The sequence below is a fragment of the Acipenser ruthenus genome, chromosome 4 (genome assembly GCF_902713425.1).
Source record: "Acipenser ruthenus chromosome 4, fAciRut3.2 maternal haplotype, whole genome shotgun sequence".
In the NCBI taxonomy this organism is placed as follows: domain Eukaryota; kingdom Metazoa; phylum Chordata; class Actinopteri; order Acipenseriformes; family Acipenseridae; genus Acipenser; species Acipenser ruthenus.
The window spans coordinates 33,467,005-33,493,796 of NC_081192.1; the positions used below are offsets into that span (position 1 = coordinate 33,467,005).

The 26,792-nt window shown below is 39.5% G+C and overlaps 1 protein-coding gene across 1 annotated transcript in view; it reads right to left on the bottom strand.

Moving 5' to 3' along the window:
• LOC117400229 (protein Jumonji-like) overlaps positions 1 to 26,792 on the bottom strand; it is a 163,177-nt gene that overhangs the window by 85,042 nt on the left and 51,343 nt on the right. Inside the window, exon 2 of the mRNA XM_033999844.3 lies at positions 1,477 to 1,606. Coding sequence (XP_033855735.1) covers positions 1,477 to 1,606 — 130 coding nt within the window. The remainder of the gene's footprint in view (positions 1 to 1,476; positions 1,607 to 26,792) is intronic.

The following is a 26,792-nucleotide window of genomic DNA, read 5'->3' on the forward strand; positions in this document are numbered from 1 at the left end:
TTAATGTATCTGTTCATTTCAGTGTGTATTCAGTATTCCACTTGAAATAAATCACATTTTACTCCTGTTAATTGTGTTTTGGAAAAAAGAAAATCCAGTTTGGAATGTTGCTGCTTACATTTTTTTTTTTTTGAGTAGTGCATAAACCTTTCTGGCCTAAATGGAGAAAAGGTAAATCCCTCTGAGTAAATAAAATTGAGAGATTTCAACAGGGATGAAAGGTATGTATTAGATATTTATAAACAAGGTACTTTCATTTCAATTCTAACCACATGGCTGGCTGGCTGAAAATAAATAAATAAATAAATAAATAAATAAATAAATAAATCTGGCAGCATTGTTCCTATCCAGCCTGACACTAAGCCAATCTGATCCCTGTTTATGAGCCTTGAGAAGGGCTCCTTCTCGGATCTCACATGCCACCTCTGAATCTTGGCTCCAGGTGAAACAGCTGTCCTTGTGTTGCTGGATTGTGAAGGTATTAGAATCTGATGCCTGTGAGCTGAAAGGGAAGAAGCCCTTTTCCTGCTGCGCAAGTAATGCAATTTGAAAACCATGCAGGGAGGGAGACTGAACAAGAGAAACCATGGCTGATAAAAATGAGTGTCCAATCAATGTGAAATGAAACCTCGGGGGGGGGGGTGTGCAGACAAGAAAACAGCTTTGGAGAGGACTGCCTCAAAAAGGGCACTGTCATTTGTTTATTAATGTGCTTGGTGACATGTAAACTTCTGGAGATAGAAAAGCAGTGGGATTTGCCAAGTTGTGATCAGCGATTAACTGAAGAGAGTTGGAAGAATTAAGACATTGCATAGTACATACTCCCTCCTACAATAATGCTGGTGCTCTGGTTTAAAGTACCAGTAAGTGGCATTCTGTGGAAACAGAAAACCAGTTGTTGCAGGCTGAAGTGTGACCTGGATACACAGCAATCCATGAAAGACACAGTTTTACTCCTGGCAAACATTGAGAAATCTACAACCTACTTGATTTATGACCCATGTGTGATTAAAAATGTAATGTACAGTAAAGTAAACTTTGCGGGGTGTTCTGTAACACTTCAAAATTCCTACCATTGGAAAATTCAGGGTCTAATTACTACTGGATAAGCATCACAGTTGGCGCTATTTACATAGAGTATATTGGTAATCAGTTTTCAAGTTCAAAATTGACTATTTCACTGTGAATCACCAGTCCAAATTTGAGTGTTTACTTTTACAAAAACACAGAAAAAAATGTAACCGCATGAGGTCGTTCTTGTTTTTTTTTTCTTTGTTTTTTTTAATGCATATATATAGTTTTGCCTTCGTAGAACTCCACTGGCTCACTCCTGCAACTTGGGCAGAAGCCAGACTCTTATTTGGAACAACCACAGTCTGAATCTGAAATAATCAAAATGTGCCCTATCCCTCCTGTCTGTGCCAGCAAGAGGGTGAGCAAGAGAAATTTCAGAAATTGTATCAAATCACTACTCACCATTTGTGTTTTTGGTTCTTCCCCCATCACCCTGCTGCCTCTTCTGGGCATTCTTAAACTCCTTCAGAGACAAGTAAAGGACCTTGCGCACCACTCTCTCCTCTGACCAAGGAATACCATCGCTGTCATCCTGCACAAACAAAAGCAAGGAAAGCACTTGATAAAACAGTTAACAGTACAACATTAAGCAAACTGTATGTGTAACACACCAACTTACTTTTGAAGTTTGTATGCACAGTAGTAAAATTATATTAAATTCATAGAAGTACGCAAACCGATACAAATCATTTCTGACCTTGCATGTCAACAATATTCTCCATGAAAACAGTTGCTTAAATAGCTTGTCGTATTCTACTACTGCTCTTAATTCTAACTACTTCCTGTATCTTGTATTTGATTTTACTCTTATTAGGTATCCATATTCACGGTTTTTGTAATTGCTCTTGAAATCATTCTTATTCATCTATTGTATTTACGACGTGCTCTTAATGGACTTATATAAGAATATTTTTACTATAAGTTAACTACTCTTAGTCTTACTGTATTCCTTATTTTGCTCTTATTTCAAATTGATCTTATTTTCTACTGATTTTACTGTACTTTATAACTGCTATTATCTGTAATGTAGTATTCTCTAATGTAATATTTTCTAACAAATCGCGCTGGATACGGTAGTTTGCTAAGAAAGTAGTAACAACAACATCTAAATGGCATGAAAGCTACTGTAGAAAGCTTCGGTTTCCAGCAAGTTGAGAACTTTAACCTGAACTTGTATGTACAAGTCAAAAAATGTCAATAGTATCAATAAAGGACTACAAAAGCACTACTACTGGATGAACTCCCACACCTACCTCCAAAATTATTCACCATATCCTTAAACTACTTAATCATGTAGCCTACATTTCAAAATGCATATCAGCATATTCTCTACAATGAAAAATATCTTGGTGATTAAATTCAGTGTATTAAGCAGACTATACTGGTGATAAAACTAAAATTACTCTTACAGTAACGAGGCGTTTCCTTGTTACCTGAACATTACAAGTAACCAAATGATACACCACTAACCCAGTTATGTCGTGTTCCTCTCACTCCCTCTCCTTTCCTGCGCTATAGCAGCAACGTCCTACAGTAGATTACATGACTGTGGTCATGGGTTTCTCGGTCATTAGCTACTGAATTCCTGAAATGTGCTGTGGCCTAGCAGGAAGACTCCAATTCACTGCCCTACTGAAGCAAAACACAAGATGTTTTTCTTCTGAACTCCCCTTAAACATGGGTGGATGCTTACAGTAGAAGCCTATACTTTGACTACTCACCAACAAGGCTTCCATATCACATTAGTAAGGGGGGGGGGGGGGGGGGGGGGGGGATCCAATGATTGGATAGAAAAATACATTCCTTCAATTCAAAGATTTAAATTCATGGCTTTCACAATTACAGATTTCAAACTAGAAACATAAGGTTAATGGCATGTCAGATGTATCCGATCAAGAGGACCAAATTCTAGGGAGGTGTTTCCTTCATTTCTGGCCGATACCTGTACATATAAATCACATGTGAATGAGAAAAAGGGACCCAGGCAGGTGTTGTGTAGATAGAGAATGCATAGGGTAGTGTGTGATATGAGAATTTAATGCACACCCGAGGGGTGGGATGCTGCAGTACATAAACCAAGCAACCCATCCAGAGTTATTATATTAATTATTATATCACAGTAATTCATGCCCCAACATGGTGAGATGGTGGTTAAAAGGCCCATTTTGATAACCTTTGACATTTTTCTTCAGGTCGTGGATGATTCAATTGCCTTCCAACAAAATTATTTACACTGAGTAACCACTGTTGGTCCACCTCAACTGGAAGGACCCTGAAGTTAAGCATTAGCAGTGAACAGCAATGTATTGGAAATATTTTTATTTAAAAGTTTCAGAATGTATTGTCTGATGACTTTGTCATTCAAGGGACAACACACCACAAAGATAAAAACCACTACCCACTATAAAATACTATAAAAGGGGCCCCACTTTAACAGACATTTTAATAATTTAGGATAACTGTACTGGCTAAATCAAATCCTTGCTTTGGCCAACAATGTAAAACCATTAGGATTAAAAGAAAATTAATCTTTAAAAAGGTTTTACTAAAACAAGGAAAACATCCTGTACTTCTGCTTGGAAAGGAGAACACAACAACTTGAAAATCACCTTAAAAAACTATACATAACCCACACGTGATGCAGGTCCTGTCCAGTAAAGACTCAAAATGTTAAGCTATTAAGCCTCCTTTTTACCTACAGTCCTAAAACCACCATATCCATCCATACCATGGCCATCAGGGTACAAAGACTAGAATGACAGGTTTGTTGATGTTATTGCAAGTTTATCTCAGTCAGAGCAAACACCAACTGGTTTAGGTGACTGCTACTTTAGTGGTGTAGTACATTGGACCTGTGGTAGAAGGCCGACTAAAAAACAGCATGTTTTGAGTTCTCCTTTCCTCAATCCCAGACCATTGCCAACTTCTACTGTAATGAAGTATATGAAATACAGTGGTACTGTATGTGTTTATTGCTTTTCTGCTACAGCATTTTAAATCAATAAGCCATTATACAATGCCAACATGATTACCTGAATTGGCAAGCCTTTTCTTGAAGTCTACTTATAATGAAAAGACAAATCTGGTCATGACAGCCCCTCAGGCTGCAGACACTCAAAACATCTATTCACCATACAACACCCTTTCCTTTAAAACTACCAATATGAGAAGACTGTATTATGTATTTGTACAGGATGACATACAAAAGATAAAAAATATTAGGTCTCAATGAAGATGTCCTAAAGATCAACGAGAACAATAAAACTACGAGCAAGTTGATCAACTTATTTGACCCTAATTCTTCTTCACAGTACAGTATACTGTCCAGTTGTCAAAAAGTTGTATTGGCTCCTGATATTAAGTGAACATAATTATCTTTTTCATAGTCTTCACTACAGTAGATGTTTAGATATGAAAAATAGGAAGTCAAGTTTATAATGTGTATGTATGTGAAGTGACCCCAGCTGTCCAGCTATGGATCTGTGTTTTCTTGTACAGAATCAATATCCTCAAACCTGTAATTCATACCTACTGTATGTGATCATGCAACTACTGAAAAGAAAATATAACACATTCAGGTGCCTGGGAACATACTGAAATATTAAAGCTTTACAAAACCAAAATGAAAGGACATTTTAGTCATGGATCACAAATCTCTTACTGAAAACAATATTTAAAGTTTGCGGGTCTAATAAAGAGCATGTAAATGTGTGGATTGAGCATGACACAGAATAAATGCTAACACATGTCTGTCTTGCAGTCCTTGGGCAACTGAAGATGTCGGGTTACAGTAGCATGAGTGAAGCACTGCAGCTCTTTATGTAAGAAATACAAATAGAACAGAAACCTCCAAAGTTTCTCTGTGATTGAGAAGGCTGCCAGTTCCTCAGCAAAGGGGCATCTCCAGGTCATGTTACACACACACACACACACACACACACACACACACACCCCAACTACAGCGTGCCAATTAATTCAGCATTTTAAAAAAAAGTAACAGTACCTTGTTACTCACTACTTCAAAAAGCTAACTTTGGAGTGTCCCGCCCCTATAATATATATCTATATATCTATACACACACACACACACACACACACACACACACACACACACACACTGTTATTTATTATTATTATTGTATTATGATTTATGTAAATATGACCGGCGAAAAGCCTTATTTAATTGTATTATTGTTTGCGGTGCGGACGATGGCTATCAACAGTAACCTAGGCTTCTGGCACTAAATGCTCAACAGGTATATACTAGTGCAATGAAAGTTTCTAATTCCTCCAAGCCACTGACCAGGAATCATCTTGTAGTTGGTCGGTGGGCTTCTGCTTCAGTGCAACGTTGTATGTGGTGAAGAGCATGTCAAATTAACAGGCAAAAAGCACTCTATACACTCTCAATGTTGCGTTTTACATATGACATGGGCCCTAGAACTTCCCTCAAAATATTATGTTCACCCCTTCTACCTGCAGCTTCAACACCAGGATTTATAGTGTTCCAAACAGTGCCATCATTACCAGCCTCTTGAGTGTCAGGTGGTGCTGGCGCTATCGCTGGAGAAGGGGATGCCTCAGGTGAAGTAGAGGCTGGATCAGGTGCAGGGGCTGATGCAGGTGAAGTGGCTGGCATCCTTGCAGGGGCTGCCACGGGATTGTTTCTTCTCCCATGAGATCACCTGTGCACTCTTCGCGCACTCAGTCCTGGCACTTCGCTGGCATCCTCCTCACTGTCACTGCTGCTGGAAGAGTCACCCAGTGACTCTTCCAGCAAACCCAGTTTGCTTCTGAGCCAAATTCGTCATTGTCCGTCTCTACTGCATCAGAATCGTTGTTTTGGTAAACTTTGCAGTATTTCTAAACACAGCTTTGCTGTCCTGCGTCTTCCACGATCCATTTTCAACGTGTATTGCGGTAACAATTAATTTCTTACAAAAACGAGTGACTTGTATATTAACCAGAGTGCACCTAAAACAAACAAAATCAGAGGAGACAGCCGGGCCCCGTGAGCTGTCAAGGCTGATTGATGGGCTATCAGGAGGCTCATTGAAACAACAGAAATGTCAGAAGGCCGCTCACTTGAGGAATGCAGACTGATATAATCAAATCCAATACATGGCGGAAAGCCCCGACTGACAATACAAATAATACCACAATATTTCATTGTTATAATATATTTTATATGTAGAGGTCAATTTGACCGCTCCTGGTCGGAATAGGTATTATTTTATCTTGCTAATTTTTGCAGATACGCAATGCTTTCTTTGTTAGGGTAATTAGTACATATATTTAGGAAAAGTCAGGAAAGCACAGCTCCGTATCTTAAATACATGCACCGCAATTTAAATTTAAAATTCCAAAAACGGTGACCCTTGGTCATTCTAGTGTTAAACACTGTAGAGCAGTGTTATTCAATTGCCGGCCTGCGGGCCCGGCGAGCGTCAGCTGTCCATTACAAAAGCTGAAATTGCTGATACGCAAGATTGAAAGGTTGTCGCTATCTACAGGGCATTTGTGTCCCCTAACAGTTTTTTTTTTTTTGGCAACAGACCATAATACAGGAAGAAGTGATCACTGCACTTTATCTGGTAAGAGTCCTTCTCCTTCCTTGTTTACAAATCGCTCTGTATACAAGCTACCCTCAAATCAATAAACTAGTTTATATTCACTCTATTTATCCGTATATTCCATAACCCAACAGGGAATACTGTTTTACAGTTTACTGTTTAACTTCTCAAATAATTACTCCTATCCTGTAACTTCTACTTATCCTTAAGGTCTCTTCCTGTGCTGACTTACTGGGCTAAACACTGTTAGTTTGGTAACCTAGAACCACGATTACACTTTGTGAGGTAAAGTGTGATTCAGCATCAAGTGACCCAGGCAGCGAGAGGCATATAGACAAAACAAAAAAAAAAGCAAGAGAAAAGAAGAAAACTTTCAAGCACAGTAAAATTAGCTGAAAAAACAAAAACAAAAAACAAGCCTGTCAATAGATCATTTAATTTGGGCTTTAAAAAAATAAATAAATCATGTTTGGCAACAGTAAGAAATGCACATACAGCACGCCTGTCAAATTAATCTCTCATGAGTTTAACTAATAATTCTAAATTGCATACGGTAGTTTAAATAAAATTAAGATTAAGACTAATAGCATTTGTGGGCTTTGTATAATTATTTGTTTGCAAGATGTCATTTGAATATTTTCAGGAAATATTCAAACGACAGCAACAAATATTTGCTTTATATTTTTATTATTAAATGGCAGTCAGACATCGTATCATTGTAAGCAGTTATTTCTAAGACGTATTAGTTGATTGGTGCAAGTGTAGTGTTGCAACTTCTGTTCTGTAAAGTTTGATTGGATAATCGTTTAAACAACCTCCCCACTGGTACGCACATCATGAAGGCCCTGTGACCCCCAAGGTTTGGACATTGCCTTACCTGGACCTCCAGAGGATGTCATTGAATAGCACTGTTGTAGAGGGACTGTGGGAAGTGCAGCAGACCCAATGCACCCCTTTCAAGATCTAATCTGTCAAATTAAGCTGCCAAAAAGCCATCAGTCAATTCATCCAAAATACACAATGACATGCTGCATGAAAGACTGTACCTGCAGCATAAAATCAGTTGCCAAAACAAAAAGCAGGGTGAATTGCTTTGGGGAACCCTTTGTTGTGCAGCAGTGTGGCGATCTATTACAGTGCATTCAGCTACAGTATACTGGGGGAATACTGTACTTACACCATACAGAACAAAAATAAACAAAATGTATCTATACATTTACTGTACAAAAAAGCTGTTGCCACCACACAGTTACAGTAATTGCTCCATCAGAAAGGCAAACCAAGCTACTATATTAAATCATGTCCTTTGTGACGAGCCAATGACTGCATTACAGTAATGCTCATACTGTAAAGGTTTGCAAATGCTACATTTAATAAGCAGATGTTCTCCAGAGAGAGACCCAGGGCTAACACAAAAAATGCTGCCTCTCCCCTTAAAAACGTGTCAATATTTATGAACGCGATATGACGTTGGGCTCTAAAGAAAAGAAAAGAAAAAAGCCAGCATGTCACCTGTTTTAAACTTAAGAGAACAACGGTAACAATCAAATCAAATTCAAAGGCCTGGAAGTCCAGGAGGTGCAGTATTAATACCAACAGAATACAATAAATCCCCAGTTTCATGCAAACATGTGCTACTTGCATTCACGAAATTTAGAACAAAAACAAACTAAAATAAAGTTTGTGTGTTGCACATGTGTCATACACAAAATGCCCTGAAATTTTAAAACAAAATTATAATAAAAGGGCTGAAATGCAGCAATTTTTTTTTTTTTTTTTTTTAAAGAAACAAAAAGATTACTGTAGGAAGCTGAAAAAAAGTTTTCTTTGTGAACTCCAATAAACCAATGTTGTCTTTCGCCAGTCAAGTCGTAGTGTGCCTAGATAAAAGGTTTCCAGTCAACACAAACAGGTTTTTGTTGTGTGTTGTCTTCTTTAGCAGCCGCATCTAATCATGGATAGAACGTTGTATTGAACGGTTATATACTAAAGCAGTGTCAGCTGCTGCGGGGAAAACTGAGTTTATCAAACTGACCATTTTAAGAATGGTGACAGCAGAACATACAGAAATAAGGTCTCAGGAAATGCCTTCATCAATGTAGTTTCTTTATGAAATGCTTCTCTTTTCTGAAAGCCGTAACTGCTCTGCTCTTCAATGCAAGCTGTACTATATACACATCGGTTTCCCAGTTTGTTCACAGTTCTTGTCATAGGTTATTTTGTCCAATTTAACTAGGGGGGGGGGGGGGGGGGGGGGGGCAAATGTCTAAACCACTGTCTAAACAGGATGACAAGAGTAGGAAGCAGCTTTTTGCAAAAAAAAAAAAAAAAAAAAGGTGTCCTTTTCATTGGAAAAATGTATTGTGATGCAATAACCTTGGAACACTTCCAAGAGCTTTGCTGGGTCTTCCCCAGAAAGCAGAACCCTCACCTCAACCCCTCCTCCCCTCTCCCTGGCAGGACATGAAACCAGTAAAGTGCAGAGACTGATCACAGTGATGTCTGTCTTGGGACATTAATAGAGTATGTTTACAAGGCCCTGGTGCCCCAAGGGTCCCACAGCTGACACTGGGAGGTCAGTGGGAAGCAAGCACGCACGCACACAGCCCAGACACTTTCTGAAGGACATTAATACAGCAGGCCGCAGGGGAGCAAGAGGATATCCACTCTAGCCTTTTGGAGTTTCAAAGCTCTGCCATGTTCCCCTCTATTACAATAGCTGCATACAAACAATGGTTCAACAAGGTGCACTTATCAACAGTCTATAGTACCAGAGGGCCCAAAAAATAATTCAATACTAAAATGTATGAAAAACACAGTACAGCCGTCTGTGCATTCCAGTTTATGCTGTAGGGACACTAACACTCTTGCCTATTTAAGTCACATGCTGCTTTATAAATAGAATCCATGTTTAAATTTCACCAAAAAAAAAAAAAAAAAAAAAATATGTAGGCAGGACGCCACGCTGATCCTCGACAGTACAAGCACAATTAATGTTTCTCAGAACATACATTCCCGGCAAGATGTATAGAGATGTGTGTATAGCAGGCATTCCTATTACAGTAGCTCTGTGATTCTGAATGCACACTGCACTGTATACACACACCAGCTGTACAGTTCTGGTCAGGAAATAACATAGCCTTAGCTGCAGCACTAACCTTGTTAGAAAAATATGGATTGAAGTCATACCAGGTTACAGTGGGTTAGCGACTTGCAAGCATTATTGTTTACCAAGCAAGCAAGCTTTCATTAAATTGCTTGTAGATGTTTCCCAGTATGCTGTGTTTAAATGATTTGTTTTTCAACATTAGGCTTTTCTTGTTTCCCCACATACTGGAGATTAAAAAGTACAGATGAACTTTAACTGAGGAAGTTCTTCCTTGTGAAAAGACCAATTCAGAGCAGAGTGATGGTCTGCTTGCAAGGAAAACTAATGGGACTAAATTAAACCCAGTTAAGCGGCTTTGCAACAAATGAAGGCATTTATACTTTTTATATACTTCAAACATATCATCACTTTTGGAGCAAGGGTACTCTGTTTATTGTATTAAAAAAAAGTCTTTGAAAGCTGAGCAGAACATGTGAATCAACATAACACACTGAAGCCAAATTAAATACAAGCATGTCTAAAATGACAAATGACTGATGTAATTCAGAAGCATCAACCAATACATCAAAAAGAGTAAATATTCATAATAAGGGAGAAACACAGGAAAGGAACGGAAAGAAAGGTCTGTCATCCACCCCCCCCCCCCCCAATTATTATTATTTTTTTTTTATGAGAGCAAGCCTGATTGTGCTGTATAACAACAAAGCTGATATTGCTGGCAGGGCCTATCTCCTCTCACAAGGCCCCTCTCAAAGGCAATTTTTGGCCGACCAGCTGTCCTCTGGGCACGCACAGGAGGCCCTCTGCCAGCACCTTCTGCAATCATCATACTACTATAGATAAGTGTTTTCACATGTGCAGATGTTACTGTACCGACTGTTGGTTCTAAAACCTATGCTGCCCCCAAAAATAATTTCCTCCCAAAAACCAAGGCCACTGATAACTGCAGCACAAGGGTTTGGTTGGTCTCAGACTGTACTGTAAATACAAGATAACAATACACAAATACAATTAAATAAAACCACACCAGTCAGGCTCAAAGAAAATTATAGGGCTGCTAAAATGCAATTGGGGGAAAATATAAAATCGCCATATTATTATTATTTATTTATTTATTTATTTCTTAGCAGACGCCCTTATCCAGGGCAACTTACAATTGTTACAAGATATCACATTATTTTTACATACAATTACCCATTTATAAAGTTTGGGCTTTTACTGGAGCAATCTAGGTAAAGTACCTTGCTCAAGGGTACAGCAGCAGTGTCCCCCACCTGGGATTGAACCCACGACCCTCCTATCAAGGAGTCCAGAGCCTTAACCACTACTCCACACTGTTGCCATAAGCAAGATGGATCGATGCACGTTAGCAGCTGGACAAAGTTTTATTTTACAACGGGGTGTGGGGTGTTACTCTAGAAGCACTTCCACATTTACAAACCTAGGCCTGGTGAATGCTACTATATTTGGCTTCGGAATCCCTTGGTCATTTTCATTATACTGCCCCCATTCTCTGCTCACTGCAGGTACAGTACTTACATAACAGTTCAATGGAGCCAAGTGTTTGCTGCACTGGCTGCAGAGAAAGTGTCTAGAACTTGTTTGCTCCACCAAACAATTCTGCCTCCTGCCACAGAAGTCAAATTAGCTGGTCAGCGAAAAGTCTACTACTGTATTTAAAGTCAAAATATACGGTGGACCGGCATAACTTTCCTAAAAAGCTCTACCTTTCTGAACCTGCTTTTAGCCTTACAGTTCACCCACCAGCTACTGGTGCTCTAACTTTCAAATCTAGCACTTGAACATGTTATTATAGTCATACATATGAGAGTACTACTGCAGCTGCATTCTATTAAAAACAAGAGAACTAGATTAAATGTGTAAGAACTCTGTGTACAGCAAGATATGGGGTAGCCTTGAGAAAGAATTCAGACCACTAACAAAGTTCTTTATATGACTGCCAGAGATGTGGTCGCAAAGGCAGCCACACAAGCTGCCATGTGACCTCAGCCTATTTTTTTGTTTTTAGTCACAGATCATAAAGCGTTTCAGAAAACTAAGATTACAAAAGCATTTAATGAGAGGGTGGCCTGTCATGTGGATCCTTAGTGTGGTGCCCTCTATAACAACTTCGTAGAGTACTGCCTTATCCAACTTACTTTTGCGTTGCCCAACATTTACACTGCCAGCTCCAGAAATTAACAGATCCACACCTTCAGTAAATAAGCATTTTCAACTGCTGTTTAATAGTTGCTGCAGAGTAGGTCAAAAATAAGATGGAGGCATGGTCGGCCACTTATTATAAAGAAGATACCTGAAAATAGTGTTTTTCGTGGCTCTCTCTTACTGCATCCGGAAATACTTGGCAGTATATGCATGCAATGTAACCTTAACTTAGGTGGCTCAATGTAAGCAAACCACTCTGCCCCATCTCTCTTCAGTTTTCTCCATGCATTGCAGCCTGGAAGGATATTTGACAGGAGAACACAAAATATCAGAATCTCAAAGTCAGCCTACATTAGGTCTGATATTATTGATAACTGGCAATCCTGTGGCAGTACAGAATTGAAATATCTGGTCTTTATACGTGTAGTTACTGTAGGAGTCGTCACCACAATACAGGGAGTGTAAACACTAGTACAATAAGCCTAGTAGCCAACAAAGATCTGTCCTCTTAGGGATCGGGCAGGAAGCACAGAGCAATTTCTCAATTACAACAGAACTTAACTGGAGGGAGATGCTGGCTTCCATAGGCAGGGTTAGAAACTCACGCTCGCCCGCGGCGAATTAAATCTGATGAGGCTACTACAAACAAATGTACACATATACTCTCACGTTCAGTCTTAAGTTAAAAAAAAATGCAGGGAAGTCAATTTTCTAACGGCGTGTAGCAGTGGTGAATAAGCATTCACAAATAATGCTTCGAAAACTGAAACCTCCCCGCATCTCCCCTGCAATGCCTACCCCACTTAATGATGTTTTACGTTTGTGTTCTCCCTCTGCACAGGATGCAAAGTTTATCATTTGAATTTACTGAAACATGTTGCCTCTTTTGAAGTAAGTGTAAAGTCATTTTACAAAAATGTGGAGATTTATACTGGGTTACGACCGTGACTGAAGATGTCATTAGCAAAGGGGGTCGGCTGTATTAAAAGAGGTAAAACAGGTCACGTTTTACTAAACATTTTAAAACTAATAAACAATCAATTACCATAATGAACATTATCGTAGTATGTTGCTTAAAACATAAAAACACAACATATTAATAATAAAGTGGAGTTCCTATAAACAGTAACACATTTAAAGCTTGGGACTCACCATCTATAGCTTTGTGTTGTTTACATTATCGTCAGGCTTTAAATCACTGATAATAGGTGCACAGGTGGTGATTCCGTGAGTGCTCCGGGGCTCAAGCACCAAAGGGGGAAAATAAGGTTCTGCACAGTGCAAATAAATCACCTGTTCTGTCAAATTATAGTGTGGATGCTTCACAAGCAGACCTGTTATTGCAGTGTTTAAAAATATAAAATCCATTTACAGAAAGTCTCCCAGCTCTCTTGAAAAGATCTGCGTTTCCCTCGTTTTTCTTTTGCATTTGTTATGCTTTCATTAGACTGCATGTGTACGCGAGTACATTACTTATTGTAGATAGTAATTCATAGCCAGACAGCATTTTTGTAAATAGCAACACATGTAATGTACTATAAAATAAACATTGTATTTGTGTCATCAGTGTCAATTTCAGGCGGAACTTTGTGGTCGGCAAGACGACACAGCTGAGAGAATGTGTTCCTCGTCATCCCATCTGGTGGTGTCAGTGTCAGTTTCTCAGCACACAGTACAGTAGTCGCTCAGTAACGAGGTGCAAACAGGTGATTGATCAATCTGTATGAGCGTTTACAAAGGTGCTTTGTTTAAAAAAGTGTAAATCTAATTCATGAAAGTGTTTACTTTTTAGCAAAATAAAATCTAAGCCTACTTTTAGCGACCCCAACTGTTGTTGTTGACTCCAACTTTAGCACTTCATATAAGGACTAGTAAGTTTACAACAGGACTAGCAAGTTTCAAAAGGTACTAGTCCTTTGGACTAGTACCACAATGTTGTTAGCTTCTAACCCTGTCATGTGAGCTCCTATTGACAGTATAGAAATGGAGGCCATGTTACATTTACTCAATCTATTATTTGATGGGCAGGTAAAGAATGCAACTAGTTTCCCTGTTTTGTGAAGGCTTATTGGTTCAACCTGATCCTCCTTTTTAGCAATCCAAACTATCAAGTCTACTGTATACTGGGGGCTCCCGAGTGGCGCATCCAGTAAAGGCGCTCCTCGCAGGATGTGCTCTATAGCCTGGAGATCGCTGGTTCGAATCCAGGCTATGTCACAGCTGACCGTGACCGAGAGTTCCTAGGGGGCGGCGCACAATTGGCTGGGTAGGGAGGGCTTAGGTCGGCAGGGGAATCCACGGCTCACCGTGCATCAGCGACCCCTGTGGCCGATAGGGCGCCTGTGGCTCTGCAGCGGAGCCGCCAGATCTGTGTTGTCCTCCGGCACTATAGGTCTGGTAGCATTGCTGTGGATCTGCAGTGCGAAAAATGACGGCTTGGAAGGAGCACGTTTCGGAGGACGCGTGTTCCAGCCTCCGTTTCCTGAGTCGGCGGGGGGGTTGCGAGCGGTGAGCCGGGGATACAGATAATAATTGGGCATGCTAAATTGGGGTGAAAACCGGGGTAAAAATAATTGGCGACGACTAAATTTATAAAAAAAAAAAGTCTACTGTATACTCATGTACAGTACAATACAATCTCTATCCTCCAGTATAGGCATGCTGCTTCAGGATTCGAAAGCTGGAATACCACAGTAGCTGCAAGTACAGTGCAGTACAATGGAAATCCTCTAAATAACAATAAACAAGGCGCCAAGTTAAATGGTCTTAGAGTTTTCATTTGAAAGGAGTCACTGTAACATTAACAGGAGTTAGAAGTCTTGATGGCAAGTTGTTACTGTGCTCCTGTATTATTGAATAATTAATTCCTGAACAAATGTTGTTCACTAAAGACTACAATAACACAGAGAAGCCAGATACTGTACAGGTAAATTTACAAAGCAATGTCAGTGTTGCAGACCACCATTCACACCTTCCCTCAGCTTCATTCCTTGAATACATTTAACAATTCAATAAATACAGTAGCTCATCCCTCGTAATTTAATAGAAAGACTTGAAAAGAGATCCATGTACAAATCAAGGTGGACATCAGACACAACATCAAAGGTTAAGATCATTCAGAGAAAATACGCCAGTCGTAACCAGTCTGCTTTTTTATTGTTAATAAAGCTGAATAGCTACAGTACTCTTGAAAACATGCGATTGTTTGGGGCCTCTTAGTAGCTCAATAAAGGTTTATCGAACAGGGACAAAATGGGGAGAGACAGCCAGTGCAGATGGTGCTGCACACATCTTTCTTTCTTCTGACATTTTCATGAATTTATCGTCAAGATCTGGATGAAAAGGCCTAAACATAAATAAAAACTTAACAGATTTCAGAACTTTAATATTGTAAACACGAAAACAAAATATAAAATGGCAAATAAAGGTATCATAAGCGTAATGTCATATAAAAAACTTTAGGACTTGTAATTAGGTAGGACCCTCTTCTTTCCATGAGACTTCTGGAAGAAATCAGGGGATTTAATAATATTGGCAAGCTACAGTACATTGCTAATTTTGACAGACTACAGTTGCTCTGGCCTACCAAAAAAAAAAAAAAAAAAGAAATGAAAAGAAAAATGAAACCCTGTGCCGCTTTGTGGGACATTTGTTGCTCATTCTAACCAACAAAGATTGCTTGCTTACAACACTGGTAACCCTTAATACAATATATAAAGACCTGCTCCTCAAATACAGTACTTAAACAAACAGTCTATTAAATAAGCAAGCCATTTAACAAGTGCAGTGGTTTCTCAAAATTGAGGCCTGTTTATTTGCCAAGAATGATGAATAACTGGGTGTGGGACATGTATTGCCAATTTAACCCTTGAAAGCCCTTGTTTACTAAACACTGTTTCTTGGTATCTCTGTATAGTGTACATAGAGTAGCAGTATATTTTGTGAAAAATAGCCAAAACACAAACAAAAAATGGAACAAAGCAATTAGGCCTACTGTATATTCAATCAACAGTGTATATATATATATATTATATATATATATATATATATATATATATATATATATATATATATATATATATATATATATATTATATATATTATATATATATTATATATATTATATATATTAATATATATATTAATATATATATATATATATATATATATATATATATATATATATATATATATAGTTTCTTCTGGGATTTGTTTTTTGAATACAAGTCAAGTTGACAGCTTTGCCCAATTCCTTCCTCAGCGTCAGTTTAAGGTCCAAGTGTTCAAAATAATAATGAGTTGCACAATAAATTAGCTCACAAATGAATTGATTTTAAACAAGGCAAGCAGATTCTAGTCATGCTTGCAAATGTGTTGCCTTTTCACTGTGCATCTGCTATAGAATGTCATTCTGTGCGTTTCATAGATTTGATTTACTGGCCGCGCAACCTCTCCATCCACACCTCCAATGCATATTTACTGTACTCGGCACTAGTCTGCCAATATCCGCACCCTCACACTTCTATAATTGCATGAGGTTAGTGTAACTTGTTACCTCACACTCAGACTCTGCCAGCTGGAGGGGGGCCACAAAAATTGTCTGCTTGTATGCGAGGAGACAGTCAAGCAGGGAGACCAGCTCTTCCAGCAAACAACTCAACCAACAACCAACCATGTGGGACAAGGCAGCTGGAGGAGCCATCAATTTAAAAAAAAAAATAAAATTAGAAGAAAGAATTACACTTGATAGGTATATTTAAAAAAAACACACACACACAAAAGCCGGTCCTACACAAGCGACATGTTTGCTCACACACAGCAAGAGCTTTTCTATCAATACAAGAACAAACACTCCCTGTACCAGTTTCCTCTAAAAGCAAACATTAAAAAGCTGAACCTTTCAGAATTAAATTAAAATTTACCCAAGATACTCAATAGGTTTATTTTTGATAGGTTTATTAACTTGATGCCTGCGAATGAAAAATGTTGTTGACATGTTTCTCTAGACTAACCTTATGGCAGAACAACCCCCCCCCCCCCCCCGCAAAAAACAAACAAACAAAAAAAAAACAACACACACACACACACACACACACACACCGTACCACACCACACAAACACACCCACACACACAGACACACAGGAGACGTGCAGACAAGCATGCACACACCAGTAGCTTTTGTCAGCACAGCCTGTATTTCAATGTTTAAAACAATAAAAACGACCATACTGCGAACTGGGATGACCAAATCATTGCCACCTGGATCGACAGCCTGAATCAGAATAGCTCTTTGTTACGTCAATATGATCCTTAGAATACTTTTGTGTTACCCCTATTCTGGCAAAAACCCTAGCGGCTTGGCTGGCAGGAATTAAAGCAAAAGCAATGTTGTTTGCCCGGGGTAGACCTTGATCCTGCTGCTTAAAAGGTCACATTCAAGACCAGGTACGCTACAGTAGCAGAAGCCATATTGTATGCACTGGACAGGAGGTCATCTGGAGCTTCAAGTAAGACTCAGGATAAAACAGGTTTTACTAATCTTCCACCAAATCTGCAAACATGACTCACGCAATACTTAAAGTCACTAGTATAATAATTACAGGCCTCCACAGGGAATATACTGAATGAGAACATGTTGGCTGCCTGTTATGCAAGACCCCATTTCGCGGACTAGTTCGAGCGTTCAGTAAAATAAGGGGAAGCAAAACTTTGCAGACCAGCAAGGGAGAGGTGACAGAGAAGGGGAGTTTATTTTAATGAACACAAGCTAAATGCCCAGCGACAAAGCCACCACTGTGTGTCAAGCAAGCACTCTGTCAAGAGAATTAAATTTTGCACAGATGGTGCAAATACATATTTTTAAACTTGGCAAGCAAACAACTGGGTGCCTGATGCAGGGAAGTATGATCTGTTGTCATGTTAGAAATAGTCTGAGTCACACTGACTGACCATGTGCCCCGTTTTTTTTTTTTGTCCTTAAATGACCCATCTACTTTACAGTACTGAATAACGTGGTAGACTTCTAACTCCAAGTTCTGTGGCACAGCACAAATCCAAAACAGCAAAAGTGAGTCGAACTTAAACCAAAAATTGAAATCATTCACAGTATGTTGGTAAATGTAGGCCAAGCCTAGTAGACAAACAAAAATGGCAGGTAAATGGTGATGGCAGGTAAAGTCATTAAGAGCTCAGCTGCAGGATGACAGGCAGGTCTTTAAAAACACTTTTAACACAGGCTTCTACTGGCACTCAAATCACCACTAGTCTAACTGGAGCTTCGAGAAAATGGGATCGGGAGAGATTATCCAGTAAAATACAATGCTCTGCAACATAAATACAGTGCCTATAGAAAATCTACACCCCCTTGAACTTTTTTTCACATTTTGTTGCGTCAGTGCCTAAGAGTTTCATGCATTTAAATGAGAATTTTTTTCCACTTATCTACACACCACACTCCACACTGTTAAGGGGAAAAGCTTTTATTGAGAAAAAAATTATATATTAAATACAAAACTGAAAGATCATAATTGGATAAGTCTCCACCCCCCTGAGTTAATACTTGGTGGAAGCACCTTAGGCAGCAATTACAGCTGTGAGTCTGTTGGGATAGGTCTCTACTAACTTTGCATAACTAGATTTGGCAATATTTGACCATTCTTCTTTACAAAACTGTTCAAGCTCTTTCAAGTTCCTTGGGGATCTTCAAGTCATGCTGCAAATTTTCGATTGGATTTAGGTCGGGGCTCTGACTGGGCCACTCAAGGACATATACCTTTTTGTACCTTAGCCACTCCAGTGTAGCTTTGGCTGTGTGCCTTGCGTCGTTGTCATGCTGAAAGGTGAACTTCCGTCCCAGTTTCAGCTTTCTTGCAGAGGGCAGCAGGTTTTCCTGAAGGACTTCTCTGTACTTTGCTCCATTCATTTTCCCTTCTATCCTGACAAGTGCCCCAGTCCCTGCCGATGAGAAACATCCCCATAACATGATGCAGACACCACCATGCTACACAGTAGGAATGGTGTTCTTTGGGTGATGTGCTGTGTTGGGTTTGCACCAAACATAACGCTTTGCATTTAGGCCAAAAAGTTCCATTTTAGTTTCGTCAGGCCACAAAACTTTTTGCCACATGGCTACAGAATCTCCTGAGTGTTTTTTTGCATACTTCAAAACAGGATTCAAGGTGGGATTTCTTGAGTAATGGCTTCCTTCTTGCCACCCTACCATACAGGCCAGATATGTGGAGTGCTGGGGATATTGTTGTCACATGCACACTTTGACCAGTCTTGGCCATAAAAGCCTGTAGCTCTTGCAAAGTTGCCATTGGCCTCTTGGTAGCCTCTCTGATCAGTCTCCTTCTTGCTCAGTCATCCAGTTTGGAGGGACAGCCTGATCTAGGCAGGGTCTTGGTGGTGCCATACACCTTCCACTTCTTAATAATTGTCTTGACCGTGCTCCAAGGGATATTCAAGGCCTTTGATATTTTTTTATACTCATCCCCTGATCTGTGCCTTTCAACAACTTTGTCCCGGAGTTCTTTTGAAAGGGCCTTGGTGCTCATTATTTGCTATTACAAGCTATTACAGTTTTTATTTGATTCATTTTCTACACATTTCTAGAATATTTTTTTCACTTGGAAGTTGTGAGGTAGGATGTGTAGATAAATTAAAAAAAAAAAAAAAACTATTTTAATGCATTTTAATTCCAGGCTATAAGGCAACAAAAGGTGAACATTTTGAAAGGGGGTGTAGACTTTCTACAGGCACTGTATATACAGTTGTTTTACACAAATTATATGCGATATTTAAACTAAATCGCTGGAATAGTTTTTTTAAAACTACTTACACGTATTTGTTTGCACTACAACCTGTTGCTTGTTATGTCCCGCTGCTGCCTTGTGCCCCGTGTCGCTCCATCCCAGGGATCCAGCAACATAAATCGGCTGACTTTGTGCTCTTCCCACAGGCTGCATTGCTCCAGTTGGAGCTTATTTTATTTCTCGTTTTTACTATTTAGCACCATACGAGACATTTTATATTATATATGTAATTGTTTAATTACTGCTTTTTGTTGAGAAAGTATTTTCTCTGTGTTTTACAGATACTATGCACAGGCCTGTCTGTAACTGCGTGCTCGGCACACATGCAACAAAAGCAGCTGCTGGGCTCAGCGGCACTGCGCAGGACCTAGATACTCACTTCAGTTGTTTTGGTGACAACTTTTTAAGCATCACCATTGCAAAGGCTGTTGGTTCATTATAAGAAGCAGGCTTAGAGAGGTGGCTGCATCCTCACCCCATGGCTCTGCGCCAAGGGAGAGTTGACGACGCACCCGGGAAAAGTATCCCAGGCAGTAAACTGTCCTCGCTGTCTTCCTCATCCTCCTCGAGCTCTGCCTCTCCTTCCCCTTTCCCGGAGAAGAGGAGGAAGAGTCACTGTTCCAGGTGATCTGCAGACAGTGAGCAGGTGGAAAAGATCTTGGCAGCTGTTTCCCACCAAGGAACCGTTCTTGCTGAATTAGTACCACCTACTAGATTGGTCACAGGAGGACACTGTCCATCGCCGCTTCCGAGGAGGTGGCCAAACAGGGAGCTGGCGTTCCCATCTGAGGACGTGGAGTCCGACAGCACGTCCCCTGCGGTTAAGCTCTCCCTGTCGGCAGAGCTTATACTACTAATCAAGTGGGCCACTGCAGCGGAAACAAGGCAATCTATTTTTGACGATGAGCCTTCGCCTCTCCCATATCCCACCCAGTTCACCCAGATTTTCTCTTTGAAATACAGTCTTCCTGGGACCATCCGGCAACAGCTCCCGTTTCCCGGTCAATGGACGCCCTATATAGGGTGCATGATGAGGAAAAGCTGGGACTGGTCCATTTTTCCGCTGGTTGAGGCTTCTATCGCCGCCTTGGTCCAGGCGCCTAATTTGGCGCTCCTATCCAAAGATGCTGCCTGCCCGAACAAGCAGTACCAGGTTTCTGAAGTGATCCTCAATGAGAGCCTATTCAGCCAGTGTGATCGCCACACGGCCAGGCCCTCCCCACAACAGCTGGATGAGCTGCACCTGGTTAACAAAAACCTGCTCCGTGTATCCAAGCTCAACGGACAGGCATTAGGTAGAAACCTGGCTGCGCTGGTAGCTGCAAGTGTGCCCTGAAGGGGACAAAGCACAACTGTTGGACGCCCCGATCACTCTAGGGCATACGTTTGGTCCAGCGGTGGGTGAGATTCTGCAGCGCTCTCACTGGGTGCTTACTATCATTCAGACTGACTATTAGCTGCTGTTCAAGCAGGGTCCCCCTCCCTTTCGGGCGTGACTACAACACCAGTCATGGACCCACAGGATGCTGCTGTGGTGTCTCAGGAGGTAACCGCTTTGCTGCTAAAAGGGCTATTTACAAATAGACCCACTCCAGTTGGAGGAAGGGTTCTACTCCAGGTACTTGCTAGTACCAAAGTGGGATGGTGGCCTCAGACCAATCCTCGACCTCAGCCAGGTCAAACTGTATCTGAGGTTAAAAATGTTGACAATGCAACAGCTGTTGCAGTCAATAAGGCCAGACGACTGGTTCACCATGGTGGACCTCAAGGAAGCCCATTTCCACATCCCAAGGAAGTGCCTGCGGTACACCTTTGTCCCATGGTCAAGCCCTGTCTAAGCAGCGGCTGTCCAAATGGATAGCAGACGCAGACAGGACTGCCAATGAGCTGGCCAACTTGCCCCCTCCAGAAAAGCTCACTGCCCATTTCACCAAGGGCATGGCAACTTCAGGGGCTTTATTACAGGCTCCATTCCATCTGTCAAATACATTTGCAATGCAGCAGTGTGGGCTACTCCCCATACCTTCACTCGGTTCTACTGACTGAATGTCATGGATCCTCAAAACCCTGGTTTAGGAACTAGAGTGTTAAGGGCGGCTTCCCAGTCGACCCTTAAAACACAGGCATAGGTGGTGAAACTCTCACACTACGGTCTCACACTGGGGTTCTGAATGGCTTAGCCTTGTAGCATTCTAGTTGTCTACAATCTTGCCCTTGCGACCGCTTTGGTACACTCATCCATTCAATAATGGTTACTGAAATAGAAATGTAACCATTAACTTTCAAGGTTGCTGCACCCATGATTGCAGCAGGCTTGAAGGAAAAATGACGCCGAGATCTGAGCGGTACTTTTGTGCCCTCAGGGGCGGGCCATGACTGCGTCATAGGCTCAAAGCAACAGTTCTGGTATACAATTTTCAGGATTCGGTAATGTTTACATTTCTATTTCAGGGAACCAGGGTTATGATAATAATCCAGCGATTTTATTAATGGAAAACAAACATACAAAAAAATAATTAGAAAGACCAATAAACAAATGATAAGCCAGTATGAGACGCATTAACAGCTGCCCAATTGCTCACATTGCCTGCTAGTGGATTATGGCCACAAATGGTCAAAATGAGAAAATCTGGACAATATGGAAGAGTAGAGATAGGTTGTCAATTGCCAACACGCAAAAGGTCACCAAGAAGCAGGTGGTCCGAGGACCGGGTTACTCCAGCCAGAGAGACGAGGTTACTTCAACACACACTCGCCATGGGTGAACAATGCTGCTTAAAAAAAGGACCTGTCAATAATGATTGATGATCTGCATTCAATAAACTACTGTTTTCCATTTTCCAGTTTTTCCCCAGCCCCTGCCTGATAATGCCCTTTGAATAACAAACAAAGCAGCGCACACTGAATTCCTGCAGAAAACTGCACAAGCATATCCTTTCAATTTTTTTCCTCGTGGTCTTATACAAGAGGAATTTAAATAATGAACAACCCCCTCTCTTTCCCCAAGAATGGCCAGGCTCAATGTAGGGGCATTCTAAAAGAAAATCAAATTTTGTCATTGTGCATTATTTCCTGACAACTTTGGTGGGAACATTTTGATTGTTTTTGTATTCTGTTGTGAACAGAAACAAAAATATATTTTGATTATAGAGTGTATTGCCAATGAAATGCCACATAGGCTCCCATCAAGCTATAGATCTAATCACTTAAATGTTTTTTTTCACAAAGCGAGAAACCAAGGCTTTAACAAATAAAGGCTATTATGCAGCCATACTGACATATTGGGCACTGAAACAGCAACAGATTATTGAATTTCACAATACACAAAAAAAAAAAAAAACAGCACACACCCCACAATAAAATCAGGCCACCTCGGCTATATTGATGTTTTCAACACTATTCTATTTTGTAGACGATCCCAAAATCCAAAATTACCCTCTGTGTCATATTATTGCGTATCTTAAATAATTTCCACACAAAACCTGAAAAATGTAGACCAAAGCTAAAACTATCTCCCCACTGCATGGTGCCAATGTGCAATTGCATTTTAACCCCTTAGCCTCAAACCATTTTACAAGACAGACTATTATACAGGCACCAGTCCAGACAACTCCAGATGCAGCGGTTCTCAAATATTACACACACACACACACACACACACACACACACACACACACACCACATTCCCTCTAAGCTTTTTAGACACTGAGAAAGTTGTCATTTTGACTGAGAAAGGGTAAATAAATCAGTGTGAAACCTTCGGCCACGCATAAACCCTTTTAATATATTTTTGCTGCATTATACAATTTTGAAACAATATTCCAACACCCGTATCTCAACAATTTTACAATTTAAATTTAAACAAGACATTTATTGTGGCTCTGCCTCTGATTTTGAATCATCCTCTGATCCTTTGCAGCCCTGTCGGTTGTTGTCATAGCTGTAAAACTGCATGCTTAACTGGTGGCCTGCACAAAATTGCTTTATACTACTATATAAAACACTGGCGTCTGCACTGCCTTCAATTGTAACCATCTTTAGGGCTACTAATTGTTCCATTCTTGGGAATACCAAATTCTTTTTTTCAAAAATGGCCAAATCCATTTGTTCCCACTTTTTATTAAATATGGCATTTGAACATAAATACAATGTTCTAGTTAAAATAAGTAAATTAATCAAATATTACCACAATTTCCCACCCCCCCAAGCAGACTCTTGTTGCTGTAATAGTAAGTAAAGCACCTGAAGACACTTCAAACCTATCATAATGTTTACAGACATCACTTGGCTCATTGCTGGCATTAAAATAAGCAGGAAAACCTAAGGATTATATTACAACAGTTCAGAAAAACCAAATGTTCAGCACAGTTGTGAGAATCATATTTACAGTCTTCCACTGACACTGATGTCCCTTTTTATGAGCGGACTCCGTTCAGTTAAACTCTTGGAAAAGTGTAGATTGTGAAATCTTAACTTGACTGAGACTGATTCTGTTTCATTGATAATGTTATATATGTAAAAAAAAGCTCCTTTCCCGATGTTCTTACACGATTGCCGCAGGCGCTGCTGCTCACACCGACAGGGAAGATGAATCGGGGGTGACAAACAGGTGTGTGATGGACGGAGGTAAAAACAACAGAGCCCAGTGATGCGCTATGACGCGCAGAGAACACTTGCAATGATGCATGAACATAAGAATTCCGATATTTTTCAGAAAACTAATTCCGATATCAAAAGTTATGTAAAACACAGTTTTCGGAAAATGTATCGGAATATTCCGAAAGTCAGTTTTCGGAAAACAGCACCTAGAAATGTCCGATTAAATTCCAAAAACTACACAAAATGTATATCATGTAAACACACTTCTCGGAAAACTTATTGAAATAGCACACTGCGCATGTGCACACTTTGACCCTTTTCTCCTGCACGTGGTTTTAGAAAACAGAGAAAATAATAATAATAATCTGTAGTCAGTCTGCATGCATCCATTTGTCTAGTTAGGGATAAAGTAATACATTTGTTAAAGTCCTTATGTATTTGTTAATAGCCCATTACTGAAGCAGCAAATGTTTTCCAGTTTTAAAATGACGTGATAATTTAAAATAATGTCTGCAAAAGAAACTGGTAATGTAGAACAGGAAGAGCTGTTGGAAAGGTTGTTTGCACATTGTGGGGAATCTGAATAGAGGTATAGGATAGTAATCTTTGAATTTAAAACCTGACACTTCGATAAAGCACTTAAGTTATTGGATTGGTCTCCGTTCGGTCGCAGAAATGTCCGGTCTGTTCAGATATAGTACACCTACCAAATTACATGTGGCAGGTGTACTATATCTGAAGTTACATTATTTTACTACTGTGCTCATCGATTAGGAGGCATGAAATTCAGTATCTATGCATTGCAACATTTGCTGTGTGCTTGCTGCATTCCTCTATGTGTGGTACTTTAAGTAGCCCACATAGTATTAAGTCTGAATGGTTAATGCAAGTAAAATCAATTTAACACATTAAAAACACACTGAGGGACAGGCTTAACACTTATTGAATAGCCATTTCCTTTGGATAGAGGCTCAAAAGTACCGCTGAAATGCCATTTGATTTAAAAAGAAAAAAAAAAAAAAAAACACACCACTACACTGCTATATAGTACAGCTCTACAAGCAGAAAAATGTACTACTTCACATTTAGAGCAGTTTAACACACAGATATCACCTCTAGTACACAGACACACCAATGCAATGACAATCCTTGGATTTACATTGCATGATAATCTAAATAATGTTTTCATTTGCAGGAATTTGGTTATCTGAAGTCTATATTGGGTTTTAGTTTCCCTTCTTTTTCAAAGTCATTCAGTGCAGAGTAATGAACATTGAAATGTGGCTGCAACAAAAAGAGCAATAATTTTAGGACTACTGTGCCACCGTGGGTCATACATAGAGCCCCGTGAAATTATTTTTTATTTCACAAAACTAAAAAATGATGTTTTATTTTAGTACAGATACACAGTAATAAAATAACAAAAACAGACGTATATAAATAGAAACAAAGTATACATCACGCTTGAACTATCTACATATTTTTTTATTAAACATTATCTGGGTTTATATATATATATATATATATATATATATATATATATATATATATATATATATATATATATATATATATATATATAAAAAACAGACCTAGCACAGAAAGATAAATTTACCATCATTTCTCTTTACCGGCAGTAACAGTAACATACGTGAAGTCCCCCTCTCTTTTTAATTAACTGCCTATTTACAGTAAATACTGTCCAGGCCCTCTATACAAATACAATATATATATATATATATATATATATATATATATATATATATATATATATATATACATATTTATACTGCTATATTATTGTGGGGCTGTCATAATAATTGCACATACAGCAATCTACGATAGGAATTATATTTCAATCCCACTGCAACAAGCTTGGAGTTTCTCAGTATTCAAACACTAAGCAATGCAGAGTCATTCATTCAAATTCATTCAAAACCAAAACAGCATTTGCTCCAGTGCAAAGTTTAAACCACTTGAAATAAAACAAAGAATTAGCATACCAATACAAAATATAAGCAAACAGGCAAACGACAGTTGCAAAATCTGCACATCACTATTTTGTCACCATCAGCTGCATACACCCCCTCATGCTCAAATTCTTTACAGAGTTGTTTAATTGTTATGCGCGGTTTAGGAATTCTACATCTGCGCAAGTGCTAGACAGAGCTTCTGTTTCCCTTCAGACTGCGTCTATGGTAACAGCTGGGCCTTGACAACTACAATTGCAAGTATTTATTTAAAGTATTTAAAAATGTCATACAGTAATGAGTGAATCAGTTAATACTGTACCTACTGTATAATTTCAGTTACAGCTTGAATAAAAAGGTTCAATCTGAGGAAAGCTGTGCTGTACTATAAACCACCTCTGGATTAATATTAATTGTCCTCAAATGGTTTCCTTTTTTTATATAACAGATTACAGTAATCATGGCCTTACTGTACTTTTGTTCCTG